Below are 13,835 nucleotides of genomic sequence, written 5' to 3' on the forward strand. Positions count from 1 at the left end.
AGAAGATTTATATATTTCACATGTTTTTCTTATTAAGTGTTAACTGAATTAAACAAGCTTTTGGCCTTTATCCATGTTTTGATTTGTGTTTTGTAAGATTTTAATGAGTAACGGATTGCAAATATCATGGAGATGGAGAATTTTTAAACATTCCAGTTAAACTTTCAAAAATCTGTGGAGTGGTCTGAGAGGCAATATTGTCTTGGTATCAAATTCACCGGGGCTAATTAAGTTGTCGACCTGTGTCTCTGATTACCATAGTGCATGGGCTTTCCAGCTGCCTGATTTCCAGAAGGTGTGAGGACTCCTCTTTCAATGACCATAAACTCCATAGTGAGTTTAATGTTCTCCGAGTAAAATGTGTCTTATACAATCATATGATTAGGAGTTGGAGCACTTAGTCCCTCGAGCCTGCTCAACCACATAATCACCCCCTTACTTATTGAGAACCTATCTATCTATGCCTTAAGTATTCCTAGGACACTGCTTCCATCACCTTTTGAACAAAGATTTATGGCATTCTGTGAGAAAAAAAAATCTCCTCATTTCTGTCTTAAATGGATGAGCACTGTTCCTTCGGTGTTGGTGGGTCAAAACCTGAAACACCCATCTTCGCAGCATTGTGGGTCTACCAACGCCAAATGAACAGCAGCAATTCAAGTAGACAACCCATAGCCTCCTTTGCAAGGAATAAATGCCAATGATACCCACATCCCAAAGAAAAAGCCCCAAACTACGATCATTTCACTGACTTCCAATGTTGACTCCACTATAGTTACAAATCACACAACATCAGGTTATAGACCAATAGGTTTATTTGGAAGTAATAACTTTCAGAGCACTGCTCCTTCATCAGATTGGACTATAACCTAGTGTTGTGTGATTTTTAACTTTCTCCATCCCAGTCTAACACCGGCCACTCCACATCATGACCCAACTATAGTCTGGGCAATCAGTGAGGGCGTAGGATGTGGGAGTTGGGCCTTACACCAAGGCCGCAAGGTACTTTCTCTTGCCGAACTGCTTTGGGGATCTGTTTCAATATTTCCTCCTAAAATAGTTGTCTTGGAGGGAAGCAGAAAAATACATTGGCATCACTCCACAGCTCCAACCTCACCTCATTCAGAAGGTTCTTCTACACTTGGATGTGCACCTTGATGGCATCATCCATTGGAGGTGCCAGAGCTTCCAATCTTTGTAAGATTCACATGTAAATTTAGGAACTGCAACTGCAGTTCAGTTATTTCCCAAGAGCTTCCTCTGGAACCCTTCTGGAGTTATGGCAGGAAAGAAATCCCCCTCCTGTTCTGTCACCTTTTGGAGCCTTCTTGTTTAAATACTTTCCTCAGCCTTTGACTTTCTGATTCTGCCAAGGTTCTCCCAGACTGAATCACAAACATTATTGATTGTGATCAAAATGTTTTATCCTTTGTTGTCTTAAGCACTCTGTGATGTTTGATACAGTCAACTCCTTCCATTATCATTTTTCTTATTCATTCATGGGATGTTTGAATCATTGGCTGTACCATAAGTATATAAGCTCTAAGAACAACATGAGGTCATTCGCCCCATCAAGGCTGTTGCTCCATTCAATCATGGCTGATCTGTTTCTCAAATCCACTCTCCTGCCATCTCCCCAATCCTTAACCCTTTTCCTATTCAAGAACCCTTCTATGACTGTATTAAATACACTCAATAACTTGGCCTCCACAGGCTTCTGTGTTAATCAATTCCATAGATTAGCCACTCTCTGGCTGAAGAAATTCCTCCTCATCTCAGTTCTAAAGGGTTCTTGCTTCACTTTGGGGCTGTGCTCTCAGGTCATAGTCTCTCCTACCAATAGAAGCATCTTCTCTATGTCCACTCTCCCCATCCCTCGGTATTCTGTAAGTTTCAATGAGATCCCCAGCATTTATTGTCTTCTAGAAGATGGTGGTAATCTGCCACCTTGAACCATTGCAGTTCATTTGGTGTAGACATACCCACAATGCTTTTGGGGGTAGGGGGTGAGTTCCTTGATTTTGACTTGCAACAACAGAGAAACAAAGGGAAAGGTGCAGCTGATGGTATTCCAATGTATCTACTGCCTTTGTCCTTCTAGATGGTGTGGTCATATGTTTGGAAGTTGACGTCTAAGGAACTTTGGTGATTTTCTACAGTGCAGACATACTGCTATTACTGATTAACAATGGAGGGAGTGAATGTTTGTGGATGTGGTGCCAATCAAGTGGACTGCTTTGTCCTGAATGGTGTCAAGCTTCTTGAGTATTGTTGGAGCTAGACTCATTCATGCCAGGGGGGAGACATTACAACACACTCCTGACTTATACCTGACAAGCTTTGGGAAATTATGATGCGTGTTACTCACTGCCAGATTCCTATCCTCTGACCTGCTCTTATAGCCAGAATACTTATATAACTTGTTCGGTTTAGTTTCTGGTAAATGGTATCTCCATGAGTTTGATAGTGGGGGATTCAGTAATGGTTATGCTATTGAACGTCAGGGAGCAATGGTTAGACTCTGTCTTATGGCACCTGTTTGGTGTCTTTGTTACTTGCCACTTGTCAGTTCAAGTCTGAATATTGTCCAGACTTGGTGCATTTGGACAGTTTCTGAACCTGAGCAATTACAAATTGTGCTTAACAACATACAATTATCAGTAAACATCCCTACCTCTGTCTATATAATGGATGCAAGGTCATTAATGAAGCAGTTGAAGATTTTTGAGCTTAGAATACTTCTCTGAGGGACTCCTGCAGAGATGTCATTCTGCTCTTTGGTTATGTATCTTCAAGGGACTCTTACTGTGAACCTCAACCATTATCATTCTCAATGTATGTAGCATGTTACTTGTACTGTCCCCTTGTACTGTCCATAGCTCTCTCCTCTCTGGTTACATGCAACCATCTGTGGTCAGGTCCCATATAAATACTGGCCATACATAATCTATCTCTCCAACGTTTTACATTACCTTGAACACAAAGCCTCACAAAGTGCCTTGTAATAAGTAAGAAGAAAAATTGAGAGTAAAAGATTTTGCCTAAATGAAATCCATCTAAGGGATTGAAGGAAAATAACTTGGAGAGAGTTGGGAAAAATCTTGGATATGAAGATACCAAGGGGCCAGTAATATGAAACAAAAGAACTATAATCATTGAAAGTGTTTTATCTTAGAAAGTATACTGGGTTTTACCAAGGAATGTAAGGAAAATGTATTTATTTTGATTTCTGTTGAGATTAGTCACAGACATCTAATTTAAGAAGCAAAAGGTCCTTGTGGAAAGAATGAGAGATGGGAATTTGAATATGAAAGCGGTTTGAAAATGGAAGGTGCAAGGTTGTTAAAAATGAATAATGTTCACTATGGAGACTAGAAATTAGTACCTTTGGGATCACTCCTAATTTGGCTATTTGTCATTAGTGATTTTAGTGATGAATTGATGTATAGAATATTAACACTCCCAATTCCTATGAATAGCGTGAGGAAGCCAATTACATGGACATACTTAGCTTTGCAAAAAGGTTATGGACAAGTTGAGTAATGAGGGGAAGATAGGCTTGCAGCTTTTAATGTCAATAAAATGTACGTGGTTGATCACATTTCTATGTGAGATGCAACAATACATGAAACGTACAAGTTCTGGCTGCTTATGATTTGCTGGCCATTTATTGACTAGTTTCTGTGTTTTCTTCCAGAGGGATCTCATTAAAGTAACATTTCCTAAAATTTCTTGTGAACTCTCCTAATGTTCGTCAAACAATACTAACAATTTTATTTAAAATGCTGCAAGGATGTATTGATTGATTGATTTTGATTGTTGTCACGTTACCGAGATATAGTGAAAAGTGTTTTTTTTGGTAGATTAGATTAGATTCCTTACAGTGTGAAAACAGACCCTTCGGCCCAACAACTCCACACCAACCCTCCAAAGAGTAACCCACCGAGACCCACTTTCCTCTGACTAATGCAGCTAACACTATGGGCAATTTAACATGGCCAATTCACCTGAACTGCACATCTTTGAACTGTGGGAGGAAACCGGAGCACCCAGAGGAAAGCCACGCAGATACAGGGAGAATGTGCAAACTCCACACAGGCAGTCACCCGAGGCTGGAATTGAACCTGGCACCCTGGTGCTGTGAGGTAGCAGTGCTAGCCACTGAGCTGCCCATTGCCTGCTATACATTCAGATTGCATCATACAAAATTTGTCAGGATAGCAGAACAGAATACAGTGTTACAGCTGCAGAGAAGATGCAGAGACAGAGAAAGATTAGAATTAATATTTGAGTGATCTGTTCAAAACAGCAAGGAACAAAGTAATCCTCTTGAACAAAATTTTGATATAGCAGTCATCAATGTAGGACCTTTCGTAATCTCAAGATGTTGCACAGCATTTCACAACCAAAGAGATCCATGTGAAGAATAGCCACTGTTAAAATACAGGAAAATGTGGTCCCAATTTCCACACAGCAAGCTCCCATAAAGAGCAATGTGTAATGACCAGATTATCTGTTTTCTTGAATATTGGTTAGAACATACAACATAGAAAAGTACAGCACAGAACAGGCCCTTTGGCCCACAATGTTGTGCCGAGGGTTAATCCTAATCACCTTCATCCCCTCCCCCACTCACCTATTGTATTCTATGCTACTTTCTCCCCACCCCCACCCTCCTCTAGCTTATCTCTCCACCCTTCAGGCTCTCTGCCTTTATTCCTGATGAAGGGCTTTTGCCCAAAACATCGATTTTACTGCTCCTCGGATGCTGCCTGAACTGCTGTGCTCTTCCAGCACCACTAATCCAGAATCTGGTTTCCAGCATCTGCAGTCATTGTTTTTGCCCTTTTACTTAATCCTAATGTAAACTAAAATAACCTACGCACCCCTCAGCTCACTGCTATCCATGTGCATGTCCAGCAGTCACTTAAATATCCCTAATGACTCTGCTTCCACCACCACCACTGGCAACGCATTCCATGCATTCACAACTCTCTGCGTAAAGAACCTTCCTCTGATGACCCCACTATACATTTCTCCTAATATCTTAAAACTACGACCCCTCATACCAGTCAATCCTGCCCTGGGGAAAAGTTTTTGGGCTATTGACTCTATCCATTCCTCTCATTTTCTTGTATACCTCGATCAGGTCACCTCTCTTCCGCCTTCTCTCCACAGAGAAAAGTCTGAGCTTATTCAATCTCTCTTCATCAGGCAAACCCTCCAGTCCAGGCAGCATTCTGGTAAACCTTCTTTGCACCCTCTCCAAAGCATCCGTATCTTTCCTATAGTAGGGCGGCCAGAACAGGACACAATATTCCAAGTGTGGTCTCACCAAGGACTTGTACAGCTGTAGCAAAACATCGCGGCTCTTAAACTCCCCCTGTTAATGAAAGCCAAAACACCAATATGCTTTCTTCACAACCCTATCCACTTGGGTGGCAACTTTGAGGGATCTATGTACTTTCACACCCAGATCCCTCTGTTCTTCCGCACTGCTAAGAATCATGTTTTTAATCCTATATTCATCAATTGAGTTTGGCCTTCCAAAATGCATCACTTCGCACTTATTCAGGTTGAACTCCATCTGCCATTTCTCAGCCCAGCTCTGCATTCTGTCTATGTCGTACTACAGCCTGCAATAACCCTCGATACTATCGACAGCACCTCCAACCTTTGTGTCATCTGCAAATTTATTAACCCACCCCTCAACCTCCTCATCCAAGTCATTTATAAAAACTACAAAGAGCAGAGGCCCAAGAACTGACCCCTGTGGGACCCCACTCAACACTGACCTCCAGGCAAAATATTTTCCATCTACAACCACTCTCTGCCATCTGTCAGCCAACCAATTCTGAATCCAGATATCCAAATCTCCATGTATCCCATACTTCCTGACTTTATGAATGAGCCTGCTGTGGGGAAACTTAACAAATGCCTTGCTGAAGTCCATATACACCACATCCACTGCTCGACCTTCGTCGACCTGTCTTGTCACCTCCTCAAAGAACTCAATAAGATTTCTGAGACATGACCTGCCCCTCACAAAACCATGCTGACTGCCTTTAATCATGCTATGCTTTGCCGAATTGTCATAAATCCTATCCCTCAGAATTCTTTCCAAAACCTTGCTGACCACAGACATAAGACTGACTGGCCTGTAATTCCTGATGAAAGGCTTTTGCCTGAAACATCGATTTTCCTGCTCCGCGGATGCTGCCTGACCTGCTGTGCTTTTCCAGCACCACTCTGATCTAAACCCTAGCCTGTAATTGCCAGGGATTTCCCTATTACCTTTCTTGAAAAGAGGAACAACATTCGCCTCCTTCCAAACTTCCGGTACGACTCCCATGGAGAGTAAGGAGGCAAATATCCTCGCCTGCGGCTTAGCAACCTCCTTTCTCACTTCCCAGAGCAGCCTAGGATAAATCTGGTCCGGCCTTGGGGACTTCTCAATCTTAACGTTTTCCACAATTTCCAGCACATCAACATTATCAATCGTGGAACTATGAACCTGCACTCCAAGGTCTCTTTGTTCAGCAACACTCCTCAGGATCTTACCATTAAGTGTATAAGTCCTGCTTTGATTTGCTTTTCCAAAAAGATAACACCTTACATTTATCTAAATTAAACTCCATCTGCCACTCCTCAACCCATTGGCCCATCTGATCAAGATCCCATTGTAATCTGAGGTAACCTTCTTTGCTGTCCACTACATCATCAGTTTGTTTTTCATCTGCAAACTTACTAACTATACTTCTATGTTCGCATCCAAATCATTTATATAAATGAAGAAAAACAGTGGACACAGCACTGATCTTTGTGGCACTCCACTGGTCACAGACCTCCAGTCTGAAAAGCAACCCTCCACCACCACCCTCAGTCTTCTACCTTTAAGCCAGTTCTGTATCCAAATGGCTAGTTCTCCCTGTATTCCATGAAATCTAACCTTGCCAACCAGTCTCCCATGAGGAACCTTGTCAAATGCCTTACTGAAGTCCATATAGATCACGTCTACCATTCTGCTCTCATCAATCCTCTACATTACTTCTTCAAAAAACTCAATCAAATTCATGAGGCATGATTTCCCACACACAAGTCCATGTTGACTATCTCTAATCAGTCCTTGCCTTTCCAGCTTCATATCAATCCTGTCCCTTAGAATTCCCTCCAGCAACCTGCTCACCACCAATTTCAGACTCACCGGTCCATCGTTCCCTGGCTTTTCCTTAACACCTTTTTAAAATAATGGCAACATATTAGCCAACCTCCAGTCTTCTGGCACCTCACCGGTGACTATCAATGAGGGAGAAAGACTGGACTGCAGATGCCGGAGATTGAGTCAAAACACGTGGTGATGGAAAAGCCCAGTCGGTCCGGCAGCATCCGAAGAACAGGAGAGTCGATGTTTCGAAAATAGGCTCTTCATCAGGATTGTGATGATACAAATATCTCAGCAAGGGGGTCCAGCAATCACTTCCCTAGCTTCCCACAGAGTTCTAGGGTACACCTAATCAGGTCCTGGAGATTTATCCACTTTTATGCCTTTCAAGACATCCAGCACTTCCTCCTCTGCAATATAGACATTTTTCAAGATGTCACCATCTATTTCCCTACATTTTATATCTTCCATGTCCTTTTCCACAGTAAACACTAATGCAAAATACTCATTTAGTATCTCGCCCATCTCCTGCAGCTCCACACAAAGACTGCCTTGTTGATCTTTGAGGGGTCATATTCTCTCCTTAGTTACTCTTTTGTCCTTAATGTATTTATACAGTCCCATTTGATTCTCCTTAACGTTATTTGCCAAAGCTATCTCATGTCCCCTTTTGGCCCTCCTGAATTCCCTCTTAAGTATATTCCTACTGCCTTTATACTCTTCTAAGGATTCATTCTCTTTCTTAACCAAAACCTCAATTTCTCTAGTCATCCAGCTTTTCCTACACCTACCAGCCATGCCTTTCACCCTACTCTCTCTGGACTCTCATCAGCTCATTTTTGAAGGCTTCCCATTTTCCAACCGTTCTTGCCTAATACAATCAAAATTAGCCTTCCTCCAATTTAAAACTTCACCTTTTAGATCCGGTATATCCTTTTTCATCATTATTTTAAAACTAATAGAATTATTGTCGCTGGCCCCAAAGTGCTTCCCCACTGACACCTCAGTCACCTGCCCTGCCTTATTTCCCAAGAGTAGGTCAAGTTTTGCACCTTCTCTATTGGGTACATCTACATACTGAATCAGAAAATTTTCTTGTACACATTTAACAAATTCCTCTCCATTTAAACCCTTAACACTATGGCAGCCCCAGTCTATGTTGGGGAGTTAAAATCCCCTACTAGAATTACCCTATTTTTCTTACAGATAACTGAGATCTCCTTACAAGTTTGTTTCTCAATTTCCTGCTGATTATTAAGGGGTCTAAATAAATTCCCAATAAGGTGATGACCCCTTTCTTATTTCTCAGTTCCACCCAAATAACTTCCCTCGATGTATTCCCAGGAATATCCTCCATAAGCACAGCAGTAGTGCTCCCCCTTATCAAAAACTTTCAATCCTTTCTGTAGCATTTGTATCCTGGAACATTAAGCTGTCAGTCCTATCCATCTCTGAGCCGCACTTCTGTAATTGCTATGATATCCCAGTTCCATGTTCCTAACAATGCCCTGAGTTCATCTGCCTTCCCCATTAGGCCTCTTGTATTGCAATAATGTTTCATTTATCAGTCTTACCTTGTTCTCTGCTTTGTCCTTGCCTGCCCCGACTGTTTGACTCATTCCTTTTTCCAACTGTACCAGTCTCAGGTTGATCTCTTTCCTCACTATTTCCCTGGATTCCACCCCCCAACATTACTAGTTTAAATCCTCCCAAGCAGCTAGGCAGTATGAATATATTAGTCCTCTTCCAATTCAGCGTAATCTGTCCTTCTTGTACAGGTCACCTCTTCCCCAGAAGAGATTCCAATGATCCAAAAATATTCCAAAAACCCTTCTCCCCTGCACAAGCTCCTCGGCGATGCATTAATTTGCTCTATCCTCCTATTCCTACACTCACTACCTTGGGTTAAATTGAGCTGGAGGGTTTACTCCATGTTGTAGCAGTCTGGGGGCTCATTGTCAGGATTTGAACTGGAATAGACAGATTTGATTAGATTTGGGGGTACGAAAAATCTCAGTAGATTTAAACGCTTGCAGTTTAGTGTCCTAGATCTTTAAATAAAACAAAGGTGAGACAATTTGTTTAAATTCGGTGACTTGTGGTTGATTAAATTAAAAGTGAGAGAAATGGCTCTTAAAGTTGCTGAAGAAGTTCTGGCATTTGAAGATGATTCTCAAAATTGCCAAGAACCTTTAGAAGGAAAGCAAAAGGCCATACTTTTAGAATTAGCAAATAAGTTAGTCAGGTTTAACCAAGGACAAAAGTAATGCGGAAATTGTAAGGGATTTACTCAAACACCTAGATGTGTCAGAGAAACAGACAAGTGCAGTAGAGGTAGAAAAATTTAAATTACAATTGAAGAAAATGGAGTTAGAAAATAAACAAAAGGAGAGCGAAAGAGAAAGAGAAAAACAAGAAAGAGCAAGAGGAAAGACAGAGAGAGAGAGAGGAAAAAGACAGAAAGGAAAGACAGAGAGAAGGTTATTAGCTGAGCAAGTGAGAGAAGAAAAGGAGAGACAAAAAGACAGAGAATTTGAATTTGAGAAGTTGCGACTTAGTCAGCAAAGTCAAGTTAACAGGCTCGAGATTAAAAGAGAAACTAGTGATATATACAAATATGTCAAAACTTCTGCCACATTTTGATGAGAAACATGTTGAACCCTTCTTATTTCATTTGAAAAATTGGCTAGGCAGATGGAGTGGTCCGAGGATTTATCGATAATGCTAGTTCAGACTAAACTGGTAGGCAGAGCTAGTGAGGTTTTTGCTGCACTGTCAGCTGAGGTGTCAAGAGATTATGAGGTTAAACAGGCTGTTTTAAGCGTTTATGAATTGGTACCAAAAGCACACGGACAGCAGTTCAGAAACACAAAGAAGGAACCAGGTCAGACTTATGCCGAGTTTGAAAAGAATTAAACATAGTAATTTCGATCAATGGGTACGTGCTCTGAAAATAGATCAGACCTTTGAGGCTCCAAGAGAGATTATTCTGCTGGAGGAGTTTAAAAACTCACTTCCGGAGATGGTAAGAATTCACGTGAAGAAACAGAAAGTTCAGGAAGTGGTAAGGGCAGCAGAATTAGCAGATGAAAACATGTTGGTGCATAAGACAAGCTTCCAACCAGAATTTTGTCCTGTGAAGGATAGAAGTTGGGAGAAGGCGAGGTCCTACACTACAAAACCAAGGGCAGAGAGCACTGGGAAGAATTTACCACAGGATAAAAAAGAAGCCCAAAAGGGTGGAAAGGAAGTGAAAGGCCTCAGGTGTTTCCACTGTGGTAAAGTGGGACATGCAAAGTCACAGTACTGGTCGTTAAAGAAAGGCACTGTGGGAAAAGATGTGGTAAAAGAGGCTAAGCCAGTGGCATTAGTGAAGGTAGTAAAGGAGACCATAAAAAGAGCCAGGAGAGTGCACAGCCTAGGCAGGGACTGGGTATAGAGTTAATACCTGATCTCTACAAAGAATTTGCCTCTGTGGCTAAAGTTCACTCAGAAGGACAAAAAGTTATAATTTTGAGAGATATGGGATCTAACCAGTCATTGAAAGTAGGAGAGTGAATATGCACTATTTCTGATCTGTTACTCGAGAGTGTGGTGATTTGTGGGATAGATGGACAGAAATTTAGCGTTCCCCTATGTAAGATCGGGTTGGAGTGCCAACTCAAGACTGGGGAAGTTACAGTGGGAGTGATTGACAGAGTGTCAGTTCCAGGAATTCAGTTTATTCTTGAGAATGATTTGGCAGGATCCAAGGTGAGAGTGAAACCCCTTGTTGTGGAGAAGCCCAAGGAAGACCAAGAAACTGAGGAGATAAAACAGAAATATCCTGGTATTTTCCTGGACTGCGTGGTAACCAGATCCCACTGTAATAAGTCACAGCATGAAGTGAAAAGTAAAGAGAAAGTTGAAGGAGTTGAGGTTCAGTTAGTGGATATCCTGTTTGATGTAATGGTGCAGGAAAAACCTAAACAGGCAGAGGATCAGACAGAAGTGTTACTCCTGAAAGACTAAGGGATTTGCAACAGTAAGACAAAACATTAGAAGATATATATATATATATATATATATATATGGATGTGGACTCTGAAAAGGAGGTAGAGAATATTCTGGAGGGTTATTAGCTGAAAGATAAAATTCTAAGACGGAAATGGAGACCACAGCAGGTCAGTGCAGAGGAGAAATGGGCCAAAGTGCACCAGATTGTGTTGCCGGTAACACACAGACAGGAGGTTTTACTGGTAGCACATAAACTATCTATAGGATGTCACCGAGGGGTAAAAAAGATTCAGGCTAAGATACAAAAACATTTTTATTGGCCTGGAGTGCACAAAGATGTGGCTAACGTCTGCTGTACATGTCATACATGCTCAATGGTAGGTAAGCCACGGCCGGTGAAAAGGCAAAAGTGAGGACTGCAGATGCTGGAAAACAGAGTTTAGATTAGAGTGGTGCTGGAAAAATACGGCAGGTCAGGCAGCATCCGAGGAGCAGGAAAATCGGTGTTTCGGGCAAAGGCCCTTCATCAGGAATTTACAGCACCACTCTGATCTAAACAGGCAGTAATAAAACCAGCCCCTTTGTTGCCAATTCTCACATGTGAAGAACCGTTTATGCGGGTTATAATTGATTGTGTAGGTCCCCTCCCGAGAACTAAAAGTGGGAACCAATATTTGTTAACCATAATGGATGTGTCTACCAGATTTCTGGAGGCAATTCCATTACCGAGTATCAAGGCAAAAAATGTAGTAGAGGAGTTAGTAGCTTTCTTCACATGGTATGGGCGACCCAGTGAGATTCAGTTGCACCAAGGGTCAAATTTTACTGATAGGCTGTTTAAGGAGGTTATGGATAGCTTAGCTATACAGCACTTTAAAACCAGTGCGGATCATCCTGAATCCCAAGGAGCTTTAGAAAGGTGGCATCTGACCTTGAAGACCATGTTGAGAGCGTGCTGTCAGGATTATCCGAGTGGATGATGTGTTAGTACTGTCACCGGTGATAGGAGATCTCTTCAAAGCCAGATCTAGTAGTCCCTAAAAAATTGAGAAAAAGTTGAGTCAGGTGAACTATCTAATAAAGACGCCAGTTAGAAAAACATGGCATTGAGTATGTCATGTGAACATGTTTAAACCGTACTATACCAGAGAGAAAGAACTGGAGAAACAGATGTTAGTTACTGCTCCGCAGAGTGAGGAATCAAATCCAGATGATGTGGATTTTGATGTGCCTCAAAATAGATTAAAAAATAAAGAAGTCCTTGAGGAGTGGGATAGGTTAGTAAGCTACCTGTCTCAGGAGCATAGAACACAGTTGAAAGATTTGTTACTGCAGTAAAAGGACATATGTAAGAATCAGATGGGAAGGACTAATGCTATTGTACATGAAGTAGATGTAGGGAATACTGCTCTGATAAAACAACACCCCTATCGGCTTAATCCTTTCAAAGCCAGACAGGTCCAGATGGAGGTGGAGGTCATGCTCAACAAGGAGATCATTGAACCAAGCCAGAGCGAGTGGAGTTTGCCCATCATTCTAGTTCCCAAACCGGATGGGACTTAATGATTCTGTGTGGATTATCGGAAGGTCACGCTGTTACAAAATCAGACTCATATCCAATTCCTAGATTGGAGGTCTGTATCGAGAAATTCAGACAAGTCAGTTACATCACCAAGTTGGACTTAATACATGGTTACTGGCAGGTAACTTTATCAGAGACGGCAAAAGGTATTTCTGTGTTTGTAACCCCAAATGGGCTATATCAATTTAAAGTGATGCCCTTTGGAATGAAGAACACACCCGCCACATTCCAACGACTCACGAACAGAGTTGTGGCTGGGTTAACAAACTGTGCAGTCTATTTGGACAATGCAGTGCTCTTTATTAAGTCCTGGAAAGATCACATGTTGCAGTTGGCAGAGCTCGTTGAATGACTACGAGAAGCAAAACTGGTAATAAACTTAAACAGAACTGAATTCGCAAAAGCAGAGGTAATGTTCTTGTGACATAACATCAGTCATGGAAGGTTGATCCCACGGAACGCAAAGACAACGGCCATCAAGCAATTTCCATGGACAACCTCAAAGAAAGAGGTGCTTCGATTCTTAGGACTCAGCGGATCCTATGGAGGTTTGTTCCATACTTCAGCAGTGTAGTGGCACCATCAACTGATTTGCTGAAGAAGAACACAAAGTTTCGGTGGACAGAACCATGCCAGGAGGCATTTGACCATTTGAAAGCCATATTAACCACCAAACCCGTTTTAGCTACACCAAACTTTTCAAAATCTTTTAAAGTCACCATCAATGCTAGTGACAAAGGAGTTGGAGCTGTACTTTTACAGGAAAATGAAGATGGGATTGAACTGCCAGTTGGTTACTTTTTGAAGAAGATCAACAACCACCAAAGGAAATACTTCACAATCATATTAGGATTATTACTGAGTTTGGTACTGGCTTTACAACATTTTAATGTGTATGCCACAAACAATATGTTGGAGACAGTTGTGTACACGGATCACAATCCTCTTACATGTTTAGAACACTCTAAAGACAAGAAATGAGACTATTTTAATTAGATTTTAGATTTTTAAAATTAGATTACTTACAGTGTGGAAACAGGCCCTTCGGCCCAACAAGTCCACACCGACCTGCCGAAGAGCAACCCACCCAGACCC

General features: G+C 41.6%; 1 protein-coding gene across 3 annotated transcripts in view; it reads right to left on the minus strand.

The window, feature by feature from the left end:
• LOC122558036 (uncharacterized) overlaps positions 1-13,835 on the minus strand; it is a 162,836-nt gene that overhangs the window by 97,453 nt on the left and 51,548 nt on the right. For all 3 annotated transcript variants that reach the window (XR_015760122.1, XR_015760123.1, XM_087996338.1), the window contains one exon: positions 12,090-12,195. Coding sequence is in view for 1 of the 3 variants with exons in the window: in XM_087996338.1 (XP_087852464.1) it covers positions 12,090-12,195 (106 nt within the window). In the remaining 2 variants the exon portion in view is untranslated. The remainder of the gene's footprint in view (positions 1-12,089; positions 12,196-13,835) is intronic.

Source organism: Chiloscyllium plagiosum, unplaced genomic scaffold (assembly GCF_037043375.1).
Source record: "Chiloscyllium plagiosum isolate Xiang-an unplaced genomic scaffold, Cpla_swu_hap1 HiC_scaffold_18, whole genome shotgun sequence".
Lineage (NCBI taxonomy): Eukaryota > Metazoa > Chordata > Chondrichthyes > Orectolobiformes > Hemiscylliidae > Chiloscyllium > Chiloscyllium plagiosum.